This window comes from Penicillium cosmopolitanum (genome assembly GCF_028827165.1).
Source record: "Penicillium cosmopolitanum strain IBT 29677 chromosome Unknown utg000008l:1.0-4398992.0:1.0-4402845.0, whole genome shotgun sequence".
NCBI classification, from domain to species: Eukaryota; Fungi; Ascomycota; class Eurotiomycetes; order Eurotiales; family Aspergillaceae; genus Penicillium; species Penicillium cosmopolitanum.
The window spans coordinates 567,978-580,212 of record NW_026622678.1 but is presented as its reverse complement, the minus strand read 5'-3'; the positions used below and the strand labels follow the sequence as shown (position 1 = coordinate 580,212).

Here is a 12,235-nt window from a genome sequence, read left to right as displayed (position 1 = left end):
ATTAAGTCTGAGACCGTTCGAGTGGGTTTAGAAAGAGTGTCTTGCCAGAGATTAACGAGAGACGGTTGGCAGTAAGATCGAAGGTGCAGAACTCCAAGCCAAGTTCCCAGGCGTTGCTTATATGCCAAAGCAATCCAAAGCAATTCTCCGGGCCTGTACTCCCCATTGGCGCTAGCATCAAACTTTCGTTCGGAGGAACCGATGCATCTGGTCCTTGAAAATCGAGCAAAGGGCAACCTGGTCCCTGCCAAGAGCCGAGTGGCGCTGGTTTTGAGATGCCATTGGATCGCTAACTGGCAGACAAGCCTTCGAAGTGAACTATTCGCAGTCCGGTCCCCTAGTGATTCGATTCGTGGCCCCCAATCTCAAAGGAAATTTGAGATGGCGTTGGGAAAGTTTAGGGCCGCTCGCCCCTTGGTGGTAAATGCCGACCTCCGACCCGGAGCTATTTTAGGATTCTTCCATTCCATCCAAAACAATGTACAGTACGAGTATAATGTGTGACCGTGGAACTACTGCGGAATAATAACAAGATAAATAGTACTGGTAGGCCAAAGTTTATGCCATATACAATTCAGGCTCGAAGCAAATAATTCATAGCCAACATGAACTACGGAGTAAACGATCGAGCTTCCGTCGGTCTCTTATATTTCAAGACGCCTCAGGCTGGTTCAAGTTTGTATTTTCATCCAAAGGGTCCTCCGGTGGGTCCTCAAGAGACCCACTGCGAAGAGGCTGGAATGACATGGATCATCCTGGTCTACAACGTACCCCATCACTACTATTTGTATGGAAACACTCGCATTCATTCTTTAAATTCACATGTATTCAAGATCTCAAAGATGGTGGTGCCACGGTTACTAGCAATCGATCTCGTGTTTCAGGAGCGCTGGGCACGAGCAATGAACACGGTCACGTTGTGCGTCTTCTCGCCCTTATTGAAAACCAATTCCTCGGGAATTACCTCATATTTGAATGCACGACCTAGCCCAGCTCCTTCGAACAGTTTCTGCATGTCCTCTCGGGAGAATCCGTGGGTCTTGACCGTGTGGGCGGCATCACCGAAGTTATGACCATGCGTTTCCTCACCGTGACCGTGACCGTGGCCGTGACCGTGGCCATCGCCGTGCCCATGATCATGTCCGGAGCGAGACAATATATCAATGATCATACACACACCATCCTTCTTCAGTCGGCTTCCTAGTCGCTGAAGGGCCATCTGCGGGTATTCAAAATGGTGCAAGGCCATGCTGATTGTCACCATGTCGAACTCTGTAAAATGAGGACCCGAAAACTCGGCCGGAACAGAATCGCTGAGTAGATCCGCTTTATATCCAACCATCTTATCGGCTATATCAATCAATTTGGCGTTGCGATTGAATTCGTCAATCATGTTATCAGACACGTCGATGCCGACGACCTTGGACAGATATGGTGCAAGCGTCTGCCATAAAGTGAAGTATTAGTCTGGTGGCCGCTTCGGTGAAAGAAGAAAAAGAGGGAATGAAAAAAAGAATTTCACAAAGGTTCTATATTGACAATTCAACTCACCATTGAGATCACACCTGGTCCACAGGCGTATTCAAGCATTTTAACTTCGTTGTCTTGGCCAGCCTCAGTATCTGTCCATCGATCGCTCAGCCAGAGTCGGTGCTCCAATGTCTGGTCGGATAGCGTCTTCATCGCACTGGCAAAGCGATCTTTGTAGTTGGTCGCCATTTGGCTATAGAAGGGCCAGTCAGCTGTCTATCAAATGGATGTGTCTCAGGTAGCATGTCTTACTCGAAGTACTTGCGATTTGCCTCGGTGAAGTCAGTCATGGTGAAGGTGATTTCAATTGAAATAAGCTTCTTGAATAAGTATCACGGTGAGAAGATAGAAAAATCCTCCAAGATAAGACTGAATGTTTATATAAAAAAGGGGAGAGGATGTTGTAAAGAGGGGAACCTTCCGTAGCGGGCAGGTCTATCCAAAGGTATTTGACCTTGGGAAGTGTTTGACTTGGCCCGCTCGGAGACATTCAGACTTTCTCGGAAACTTCCTCCTTCACCACCCCACGTCAATCCACCATGTTTAATGGGGAGGCCGGAGAGATATGGGATGAGCGGAAAGACTAAATGTGTCCGAAGTTTGAATTTAGAATATCACTTCTATAGTAGCTAGGGTGGATTTGTGATCTGCACGGTCTGGATTCAGTTACTGGTACTCCTAAGAAACTATTTCACTTTATATAGATGATAAACATAATGGGTTCAAGCCTAACACCTTCAAGCCTATTGATATGATAATATACAACTATGAATGACCGAGATATATACTCATTTGACCATTTCTGCAGGGTTGCTGTTATCTTGTAAACTGGATGTATACCACCACTAGTAATAGCTGCTCACCGCCCGGGAGCTCCAAAATGGAAAGACATCATCAGCTCCGGCCGGTGTCTCCCTCCAATCCCCACATCTCTTGACGACTCTCCTCCTTCCTACCCTCTTCATTATCCATCATCGCCATCTCTTCCTACAAGTGATCTCATCTACGACCCCCCCATCACTCACTCTCCCGCTCGCCGCCATGGAGTCCAAGATCCCCGATTTCCTGGCCGAGCAGCAAGCAAATGGCACCCCCAAGACCCAGACCTATCTCCTCACCTTTGAAGACTTCTGGGAGCGCAAGCTGTGGCATCAGTTGACAGACGCACTGGTGGAATTCTTCAAACTGCCAGATAGTGCCCCGCATCGTTTAGCCTTCTTCAAGACCTTCGTCCTTAGCTTCGCCGACCGGATCAACCAGCTCAAGTTCGTTGCGCTGGGTTTGATGGCCGCGACGGAGTGTGCCGGTAAGTTGAAAGCCCCTAGAGCCTTGTCATGATTATCCTCGTACCTCGTACCTGGATACATGAACAATTGCTTACGTACGGGACACAACAGATGATAAAGAACGCCTCGCTTTCCTCACATCCCTCGCCGACAAGGTCGACAAGCCCGAATCACAAGATGCACACGTTTATGCGCTCGCCGACGTTGCCAATGTCAAGCTGAAGCTGGAGGATCTAGAGGGGGCACAGAAGGACCTAGCATCCTGCCAAAAGGCACTGGACTCGTTCGACTCAGTCGAGACCGTGGTGCATGCGTCATTCTACAAAGTGAACGCGGATTACTACCACGTACGTTTACCTTCCAACCAAAAAAACCAAAGATTACGAACACAAGGGGAGCAAAAAGAGTTGTTGGTATACTAACAAATTCAATTCTAGGCTAAGCAAGAATTCGCCTCTTTCTACAAAAATGCCCTTCTCTACCTGGCCTGTATCGACCTCGAAGATCTCCCTGAAACGGAGCGCGTCTCCCGCGCCTATAACCTCAGCGTCGCCGCTCTGGTCTCCGACTCCATCTACAACTTCGGAGAGCTTCTCCTGCACCCGATTCTGGATACGCTGACCCCAACACCGCACAACTGGTTGCGTGAGCTACTCTTCGCTTTCAACCGCGGCGACCTGGGCGCCTACGACGTGCTCGCCGGAAATATCAGCAAGAACAAGCTACTCGAATCGCACCGCGTCTTCCTGTACCAGAAGATCTCTCTCTCCGCGCTGACGGAGATGGTCTTCCACCGCCCGCCCCATGACCGTTCCCTTTCCTTTGATGCTATCGCCTCTGAGACGAAGGTGCAACCTGATGAGATCGAGCACCTGGTCATGAAGGCTTTGTCCCTAGGATTGTTGAAGGGTTCCATTGATCAGGTGGCGCAGGTGGCACAAATCCATTGGGTTCAGCCCAAGGTACTGGATCTCAAGCAGATTGATGGCATGCGGAACCGTTTGAAAGACTGGGATGCCGGTGTTAATCAGCTTGGTCACTGGATCGAGGGCGTTGGCAAGGATGTCTGGGCTGCATAGATGGTTTTATATTTCCCTAGCCACTTTTTATCAATAATGAATAAGATGGTTCTGCTTGTATGAATCGTGGTTTGTTTATTTGTAAGAAATTGAGAGTACTGTATAGCCTTGACCATATATGCGACCCAGAGGGCGTTAAGAGTGTATATTAGAAGATCGATGAGCCCAGTTGGACACATCCAATCAGCCAGGCTGGCCACCACACGCACCACACCACGACTTGAGTCCACATGCCCCATACATCCCAGCCGAACGCAGCTTGGGTTAGCACTGTCTCCACGGAAACGCCGGTATACCAACACACGCCCAGAAGGACGATTGGTGGCGAAAGAAGATTCAATAGCACAAGTCCCAGGCTAGAAACGCCATATCGTAGGGCGGCAGGGCCTTGGAGGCGGCCGATGAAGCTGAGCGGTGCGCAGAGCAGGCCGATCATAAAGGAGAGAGAGAAGTTGAGGGTCGCAAGCGTGGAAAGCGAGAGGCCGAGTAGCAGAAGAGCAAAGGATTTGATCAAATGGTATTGCTGTGGTATTATGGGTTTCGAGACGCCCAGGCCGTTGGAGAGAAGTGCCGCCAAAAATAATGGCAAAACGATATCCACGACGACAAAGATGTACGTCGCAGTTGTAAAATACTACGATTCTGTTAGCAACGAAAGTATGATTGTTGGTTTGTATCAATTAAACTCACCTGGTGGAAGATATTGTTGAAGGTCCAGAGGGGGACCAGACCGAGTAGGTGTAGACCGGTAACAAGGGTCAATGGCAAAGCCATGAGACGCTCTGGAAGGGCAGTCTCATTCACTTTAACTGCCTTTTCGATCTTCTGGGCTCCCGTCTTTGACGTCTTTTCACTCTTGGATTTTTCGCCCGCTGGGGTGTCCGGCTTCGATTCCGGGTAATAGCCAGTGCGCATCCACAATGCGATGGCCATGATGGTGAAGTTTCCGGCAATGAGCATGGCACTAGGGAGATAAGTTCCAATACTGACGAAACGGTTGCTATGCATGAGCAGATAAAAGAAGAAGCTCTGATGCAAGTGCTCCAACAGGTTGTTCAAGCTGCGGCACATGCTCTCGATGGTCCGACCCAACGCCATTTCGTCTTCCCATCCTTCACCCTTAGGCTGCAAAGTGATGGCGTCGATGTGATAGGGCATGAAGCTGCTATGGGCTCCCGTTGCATATCCGAGGCCTTGCTTCGTCATTCCACGCATCATCGTTTGAAGACGTGCTTCATAGCTATCATTGTGCTCCCACATCTCCTGGAGGTTAGCACCAATACCCATCTGGCCGCCTGCAATGGCAACAGCCGTGTTGAACAGGTCCAAGTTAGGCAATTGGCCGTTGACGCCATCATAGACGATGTGAAGCTTCTGGAAGTGGTGTTCAAAGGGGTACTCGATGACCACGGCACCTTGCAAAGCTCCACTCTTCAATGGCAGAGGTTGAACAGACTCTGGGTGAAGGTCATGGTAGGCGTCGATCCAGGCTTGAGTTCCTGTTTTGCTATCCGGGGTGAACAAAAAGATGATGTCCTTAGACCAGAGGGACCATCCTATTTGAGCGTCTTAGTATCTTGACCGGGGATGCCTATTCTAAGTGGAAACTCACGTTTAAAGTATCTAGCCAGAGTGAGAGCTAGTGTGACGCCTTTCAGGTTGAGTTCATCATCTGCTGTCTTCCATGCTGCCACCAATACAATTGCCTCTGTTGCGTCACCCCGCGGTGCGTGAATGATGCCGTAAATGTTCTCGCCTTGGTGGGTAATGCCAGCCGAGGTGTACTCGTATTTCTGCGTTGCGACCTTCAGTCCTGCGGCTTGTAGAATTGAATGAACTTTGTTCGAGGCCCTGCTATACCATTAGGGCGCGTCCTGCTTGCATCTGCCCATTTGTATTCATGCCACTTACGCCGGAGTTACCTCCACCTCGGCTTCTTGGTCCTCGGCCTTACGACCTTCGTTCAATAAAGTTTGCAGCTCCTGCTTATAGCCCCGAAAGATGTTCTGTTCACTGCCAGTGAAATAGGCGTGGACCTGGCCGGGCAGGAGCGCATTCTCGGAGATGTAGGTCCGTCGCGAATTGTCATCTCAGGGGTAGGAGGAGTAGCCAAGCGACGCCGACGACGATGCAGAGAAACGATAGGATATTCGGAAGACGCGTGAAGAGGAAGCGAGGGTTTTCCCGCAGGTTGCGGATTGCGGCTGTCATTTGAAAGCTGTCAGGGTCTCGTTGTCCCCAGGTGTCTGGGGAGGGGAGAGAGAGGGAGAGATGCGTCCAGGGTAGCTCGCGTCCAAACACTCACATTTCAGGGCCATTTCGAGGGAATCATGAGGAATTATCTTCCCACTTGGCAACAAAATTCCGGTCAACTGAATCGAATTGGTAGACGATTGTCGCAGAGGCCAGCTGGGGGTGGAGTTGCGGAGCTCGGAGATGTTTACGGGAATTTACGTCACACGAGAAGGACCAAATGCGCAGAATTATAGATGCACTCGCTATGCTAATAACCCAATGCCCCCTTTACACCCTCGTCAACGTAATAAAACACTATGTCAAACTATACACACGAATATTAAGATAAATGGTGGCGGTTCTCTCTTTCTTCTTTTCTCCCATTCCTCATGCACCTAGACGCTGGTTGGTGCCCAGGAAGTTCATGGGGGTGCCGTTGTTGCCGTTGGCCGCATTGTTAGAGGAGGGAAGAACCCCATAGCGTCCGAAGGTCTTTTGGTCGACAGAGATATAGTGCGGCAGCCGGCCGAGGAGGTTCAGCTTACCCTCGATCCATCGCAGAATCTTCTCGGGCGGCACCAGGAACTTCAAGTATCCGAGGCCGACTGGGAAAATTAGTCCATGGCCCGTGGATGGAGATTTTCAAGAAGAAACTTACAGAGATAGCCGATAAGAATGGCGCAGAGGTGGCCAAGGAAGCTCACGTTGGAGACTAGAATAGAAAGAACCACACACGCAAACAAAGGCGATGTCCACGTAGGGATCTTGTACGGGCCGAGGCTAATGAAACGGTCAGCCACAATCTCATTGAAACCAATACTGTCGCATAGCTTTCACATACCTAAAGTGGGGGTTCGATTTATAGGTTCGGATGGCTTCGGATCCGAGGAGCAAGAAAACCCAAATGCTAGAGACGGTATGAGCACATGGTCAACCACCCATCTTCGGGGAAAGTACGCACCTTGATCCGACCACAGACGTGTTGCTGTGCAGGATAACCTTCTCGATCAGGAGGTAGATACCGGCGGGGAAGGTGGAAAGAGCTGGGAAGAAGATGCCTCGTCAGCGACACTCAAAACTTAAGACTCTATCCTCCATTTTGAACTTGCAGAGTTCGGTGCAATACTTACGACCAACAAACAAGGCAATGGATGTGAGCGTGCCATGTTCCGCTTCAAATCGCTCCAAAAGCGGCGTCAGGGCCAGGGCATTCAAAAGCGCGTGGAAAAAGCCAGTGTGGATCAAAGGATAGGTATTCAGTCGATACACTAGATTCCGCCAGTCAGTAAGGCTCCCTTAATCCAGGCCGAACCCAAGGCAGTGTGGTAAGTTGGGGCGACGACATACTCGTTCCGAGGTTAATTTCGTCTGGGATCAGAGCTCCCCATTGTACGACACTCCACATTGTTTGCAGTTCCAACAACCAAAAAGCAAGGATCACCAAGAGCACAAGGCGGGTGAAAAGCGGTAACCGCACCAAGTATGATCGGACTCGGGAGGGATTGAAAGGCAAGGGGGGAGAGCAGCTGGGGTCGCCATGTTTATTTTGTATGCGGCGAAAACGATCAGATGGAAGTATAGTCGTCTCAACCGTTCTAACACGTCAAACCAGGCGATTCTAGCTCTCAAGATAGTATGGAGGCGGCGATGGATTCAATAGTCCACTCGGTCTCGTGTGAAGACGTCGATGGGGTAAGTGGACCAGGCTGGCTTTTTGGGACGCGACAAGTAAGAACTCGCGTAAACTGGTCTATTCCACGGAAGACGGAAGAATCGGAGGAATTAGGGCAAGGCAGACGTCTAATACAAGAAGATTGTAGTTAGCATCACCGAGGCTTCGCGGATGATGAGGGATACAAACTTCGTATTCGTTCCAGGGATAACTCACGAGGCGCACGCGATCTCGATTCGGTAGAAGTATGGGCGAGATACAACACAATGAGGGGGTTCCAGAGCAGAAGGCGATAGTATTTGCCGACAAAGCGAGAGACTCGCACCACGACAGTGCCAAGGAGGATGGTGAAGAGGTGTTCGCGCGGAGTGTCGACTGGCCGTTCGGGCGTGGACGTTTCGAAAGTGGCGATCGCGCTAGTCCGTCTTGGGGTTAGGGCAAAAGTCATGGCCATCCGCGCCCATCCAAAATTTACTACTACAGACTACACTATAAGTACTACAGTACACACCTGGCGAACAATATACAAAAATTGAATGATTGAATGATTGAATGATTGAATGACAGAAAAGAAAAAGATTAAAAAAGCTAAGTTATCCAAGGCGAAGGAAGGCAAGCGAAAACGAAAGAGTCAGAGTTTCCTCTAGTCCATATTGGCTTGGGTTGAGAAGCCTTATAACCACCAAGCTTGAGCTTCTTCGGAAGCAGCATAATGGGGCAATATGGATTGAATACGCATCACGATGCTCAAGGACCTCTAGAGCCGCCACCTCCCCCACTTGGATGGAAATTCGGCGCCATTGGATTTGGGGCAAACCGCGATCCCCCCTGCCCTTCCTGCTGCTGCTGCCGCTGCTGTCGGTGGTGGCGGTGCCGGTCCTGTTGCTGCTGTTCCTGCTGCTGCTGCCGCCGCTACCGCTGCTTGATTCGTCGCCAGAAGAGTATCTTTGAAACTAGGATCGTGGATCCACCTGCGATTTAGAGGAATTGTCGACTTAGGAACATTTTTGAAATCATCCTTTGTATCAAGCAAATATAGACCGTGTTGTCCATCGGGGGATGTTGCAGTATATATCACATGTCTTAGCCAAGGCCCCAGAAGTCTATGACGCGAAGCTCCTGGTGGTATATTTCTGACACCGCAGAATATCTTGAAAAAAGGCAGGCGAGTTTGTTCCGGATGATCAGTGGGATGAGGAAGGGTGATCATCAGTTCTATTATTTTTAGTGCTAAGCTACCGGTGACACCGGCCCCTGTTTTGTACCCTGCTACTGTTGCTTTTACTCCGCTCTGACTTTCCATATCGTCTAGGTCGCGCTGATCAATTATTGTAATGAAGGCTCCAGTATCGTCCATAAATTCGACTGGAAACATGCTATTAGAGCCAGGTATATCCAAGAGACAGGGTACCTAAAGAAAGCAACTCGGTTAGAAGGGCTTTTGCTTCTAAAATTGATCTCGTTCACTTCAATCATCGCATCATTTTCTAGGAGCAACGTACCCTTTTAACATGGCCCCATCGATGTATACCTGGAACAGCTGTTAAAGCTCCAAGTGTCCACTCATCGTCATAGGGTCCTGGCCCGCTGAAAATCTGGTTCGTCCAAGCCTCGTTAATGTATTGAATACATGTTGATAGAATACTACGAACTTACCCCCTCTGCCCAAAACCCCCTGCCCCCAGCAGTGTCAGCTTTGCGCTCAAAATCGTCCCACGAAAATTCCTGTGGCTCTTCATTGACCTGCTTTCCGTGGACCCAGTATGTAACCTTTCCCCACTCCCATTCCAGCTTCTTAGTTCTATAGGCATCGATAATTGCCAGAAGATTTGGTATTTCTTGCTCCGGGTCGCCACCTCTCTCCAGCTCCTGTCCAATCTGGATCAGCTCCTTCACGCGCTGCACAACTCCCCACTCAAGACCCGGCTCCGAAGCCATTAGATCATCTTTCTCTTTCTTCAGGGCTTGATATCGAGCGAGTCTTTTGCGAAATATATCGGGCATTATGTTTTCCTCGATTCTCTCATGGCACCTCTGGATCTGGCCCTCAATGTCATTGTCGTCAAGATCAGGCTCAGCGCAGTTCCACAGCTGAGGCAGCTTCTTGGGGTCTGTGAGAGGTTCCAGACCTGTCCATCGCCATCTGTGTTGTCTTTTGGGCCTTTGTGGGGCTGTGGGAGGGTATATTCCAGTATATCTAGAGTCGATTACCTTTTTCAACTCCTTGTTTTTCATGCTCTCATCCTCGGCTTTGAGAAATATGTCTCTCTCTTCGAGCTCGATCATCTCTGTTTTCCACCGTTTACCAGGCCGCGAGGGACCTGGTCTAGCGGTAGAAGTCTCCGCCTTGCGCTTGCGTGGCATTGTTCAGAAAGTATCTAAATAGAACTCAAATTCGGAGAAGTATACGTCAGACGAGAATGATTGATCAATTCCTTCGCCTAAATCACCTGGATGAAGGTAGTACACTGATTAAATAGTCTTACTCGCCGCAAATACAACATATTCATGTTCAGGTTGTCGATGTGAGTTCTTTCAAAGTCCGGGTGTGAAAGAAAGCAACCGCCTGGGCAGCCTTGCTGTTGAAAGACTCCGACTCAATGCCACGGCGACTGTCAAAGCGGCCGCATTGAATATGCTTCAAGTTCAAGTTCTTTCAATTTTGCTTTTCTACCAGTACATGTGCCAGAAATCCGGTCATTTCTTTGTTGGTTCAAGTTATTTTCATCCTCGAAGCACACGCAGGAGGTCTCTGTGTAGCCAGTTCCCCTTTCTCTTTGTAGTTCTCCATTCCGAGGCTAGGAGCCCTAATCCTCAGTGGTCATCAGGGACATTTCAACCCCTTTTTTAGGCCCAGGCCTCGGAAGGGTTCAAATTGTGTTTGGCAGACTCGCATAACTGTAATAATCCTCACATTGTGCACATGTAACGAGGATTGAATGAGTGGGTATATTAATGACAGATACAGAAAGATATTTGCAATCCTCAGCACATAACAAACACCTTCTTTGAACCATGACGCCCGATATTCATAGCAAGAACAAGAAAAAATGATAATAGTCCCAGCGCCAAAATGCGCAGTTCCATAGATACAGTGTTACAGTATCATCCAGGCCATAGTCTTTCCACCAGTTCTTTCAAACGCGGTCTTGAGTGAAGCTTCAACGCCACGCATCCGCTCGACACTCGCTCCTCCTTTGGTAGGCGAAAATATTTCACAGTCAAGGTTCCTTGAGTTCTAGCAACCTTAAATCTTTGTTCGTAGTTTTCTCGTATTCGAGACCAAGGAATCTTGCGATCGTGTTGAAAGGCGATAAAATGAGAATCGTGTAACTTTTCTTCTGGGGTTCTTGGGATCGACCCCGGGGCCCTATCGGAGCTCTCATAATCGGAGCTCTCGTAATCTGACCTCCGTCTTGAGTTCTCAATGTTAGCTGCTGATCGGTTGCAGAATACGACAATGGGGCTTCTTGTGTCTTATCCGGATTGAAATTTGGGGCTAATTGGGTTGGTGTTCGAGTTGAAATTCGAGTTTCTGTTCTTGGCTGGTGAGACGTGGTGGCTTGTTGGGGGTCATCATCGGAATCTATAATTATCACAGAGTCGGCGGGTGATGGCTCTCGAGACCACCGAGGAACAGGCCTGTCAAACACCCCTGGAGGTACAAGTGGTTCATGCGGTTGGGGAGACGGTAGTGCACCTGGTAAACCTCCGGTCGAGATATTCGTAGACTCCGAAGGGAGATTGCGCGGAGACGATATCGATCGCGACGAAGTTATCCAAGTCTCTTGTAATTCGCGTAGTTCGTAATCACGTTCCCTCAGAAGATCATCCAATTTCTCCTCGAATTTGGCCGCTACTCAGGTTAGTCTTCAATTCGAACAAATAGCGTGTTGCCAAGAGACGCACCCTCTTCCCGATCTTTTTTGCAAGCTGAAATAAAAGTGCGGAGCTCAGAAATGGTATCTCTCTCGATGTGAACATGTTTTTGTTGCGGTATTTGATGCACAACTGAGATAGAGTGGTAATGGCTGACTTGTTTGCGATCCTCGGCGGTCATTTGGACGGTATGTTTGCGGCGAACAGAACACGAAAAGACCCCTTTATCGACCTGGGTAAAAGAAGCTTCATTGGTCTCTCTGATAAGATCGGTCCAACTCAAATCAGGATCCTCTAAGCTGTCAATAACACGCGGCCGTTGAGTGCTGAAATCCTTCCTGATGTTTGCTTCTAGCTCATCCGTATATCGTTCATTGTTTAAATGGAGGGCCAGACTGAAGCCTTCGTTCATGACAGCCATGTATCGTTGTGCAGCCAGCATTTTAGTGTGCCAGTAAACACGCATGTCCTCGAGACTCGGTAGTTTCAAGTCTTCTCGACAGGCGGTAAAGTTCAAATTCGAGGGTAATACCCGAGTCATCTCCATCGTGGCG

At 49.2% G+C, this 12,235-nt stretch overlaps 5 protein-coding genes across 5 annotated transcripts; 1 reads left to right on the top strand and 4 right to left on the bottom strand.

Moving 5' to 3' along the window:
- Positions 1–880: 880 nt before the first annotated feature.
- N7509_006762 (class I SAM-dependent methyltransferase) lies at positions 881–1,820 on the bottom strand (the record flags this gene model as incomplete). The annotated part of the gene is made up of 3 exons (XM_056631399.1): positions 881–1,444; positions 1,552–1,723; positions 1,783–1,820. The coding sequence occupies 3 exons, from the start codon at positions 1,818–1,820 to the stop codon at positions 881–883; spliced, it is 774 nt and encodes a 257-aa protein (XP_056486950.1).
- A 751-nt stretch (positions 1,821–2,571) lies between these two features.
- N7509_006761 (proteasome regulatory particle lid subunit RPN9) lies at positions 2,572–3,895 on the top strand (the record flags this gene model as incomplete). The annotated part of the gene is made up of 3 exons (XM_056631398.1): positions 2,572–2,836; positions 2,928–3,163; positions 3,254–3,895. 3 exons carry the CDS (start codon positions 2,572–2,574, stop codon positions 3,893–3,895), a joined length of 1,143 nt encoding a protein of 380 aa, XP_056486949.1.
- A 148-nt stretch (positions 3,896–4,043) lies between these two features.
- On the bottom strand, positions 4,044–7,535 carry N7509_006760 (GPI-anchored transamidase subunit GAA1; the record flags this gene model as incomplete). Its single annotated transcript, XM_056631397.1, has 10 exons — positions 4,044–4,529; positions 4,586–5,451; positions 5,508–5,746; positions 5,807–5,984; positions 6,526–6,735; positions 6,789–6,910; positions 6,972–7,037; positions 7,092–7,173; positions 7,261–7,398; positions 7,478–7,535. The coding sequence occupies 10 exons, from the start codon at positions 7,533–7,535 to the stop codon at positions 4,044–4,046; spliced, it is 2,445 nt and encodes an 814-aa protein (XP_056486948.1).
- A 1,024-nt stretch (positions 7,536–8,559) lies between these two features.
- N7509_006759 (uncharacterized protein) lies at positions 8,560–10,166 on the bottom strand (the record flags this gene model as incomplete). The annotated part of the gene is made up of 3 exons (XM_056631396.1): positions 8,560–9,178; positions 9,305–9,333; positions 9,459–10,166. The coding sequence occupies 3 exons, from the start codon at positions 10,164–10,166 to the stop codon at positions 8,560–8,562; spliced, it is 1,356 nt and encodes a 451-aa protein (XP_056486947.1).
- Positions 10,167–11,667: 1,501 nt separating this feature from the next.
- N7509_006758 (uncharacterized protein) lies at positions 11,668–12,228 on the bottom strand (the record flags this gene model as incomplete). Its single annotated transcript, XM_056631395.1, has 1 exon — positions 11,668–12,228. One exon carries the CDS (start codon positions 12,226–12,228, stop codon positions 11,668–11,670), a length of 561 nt encoding a protein of 186 aa, XP_056486946.1.
- Positions 12,229–12,235: the final 7 nt, after the last annotated feature.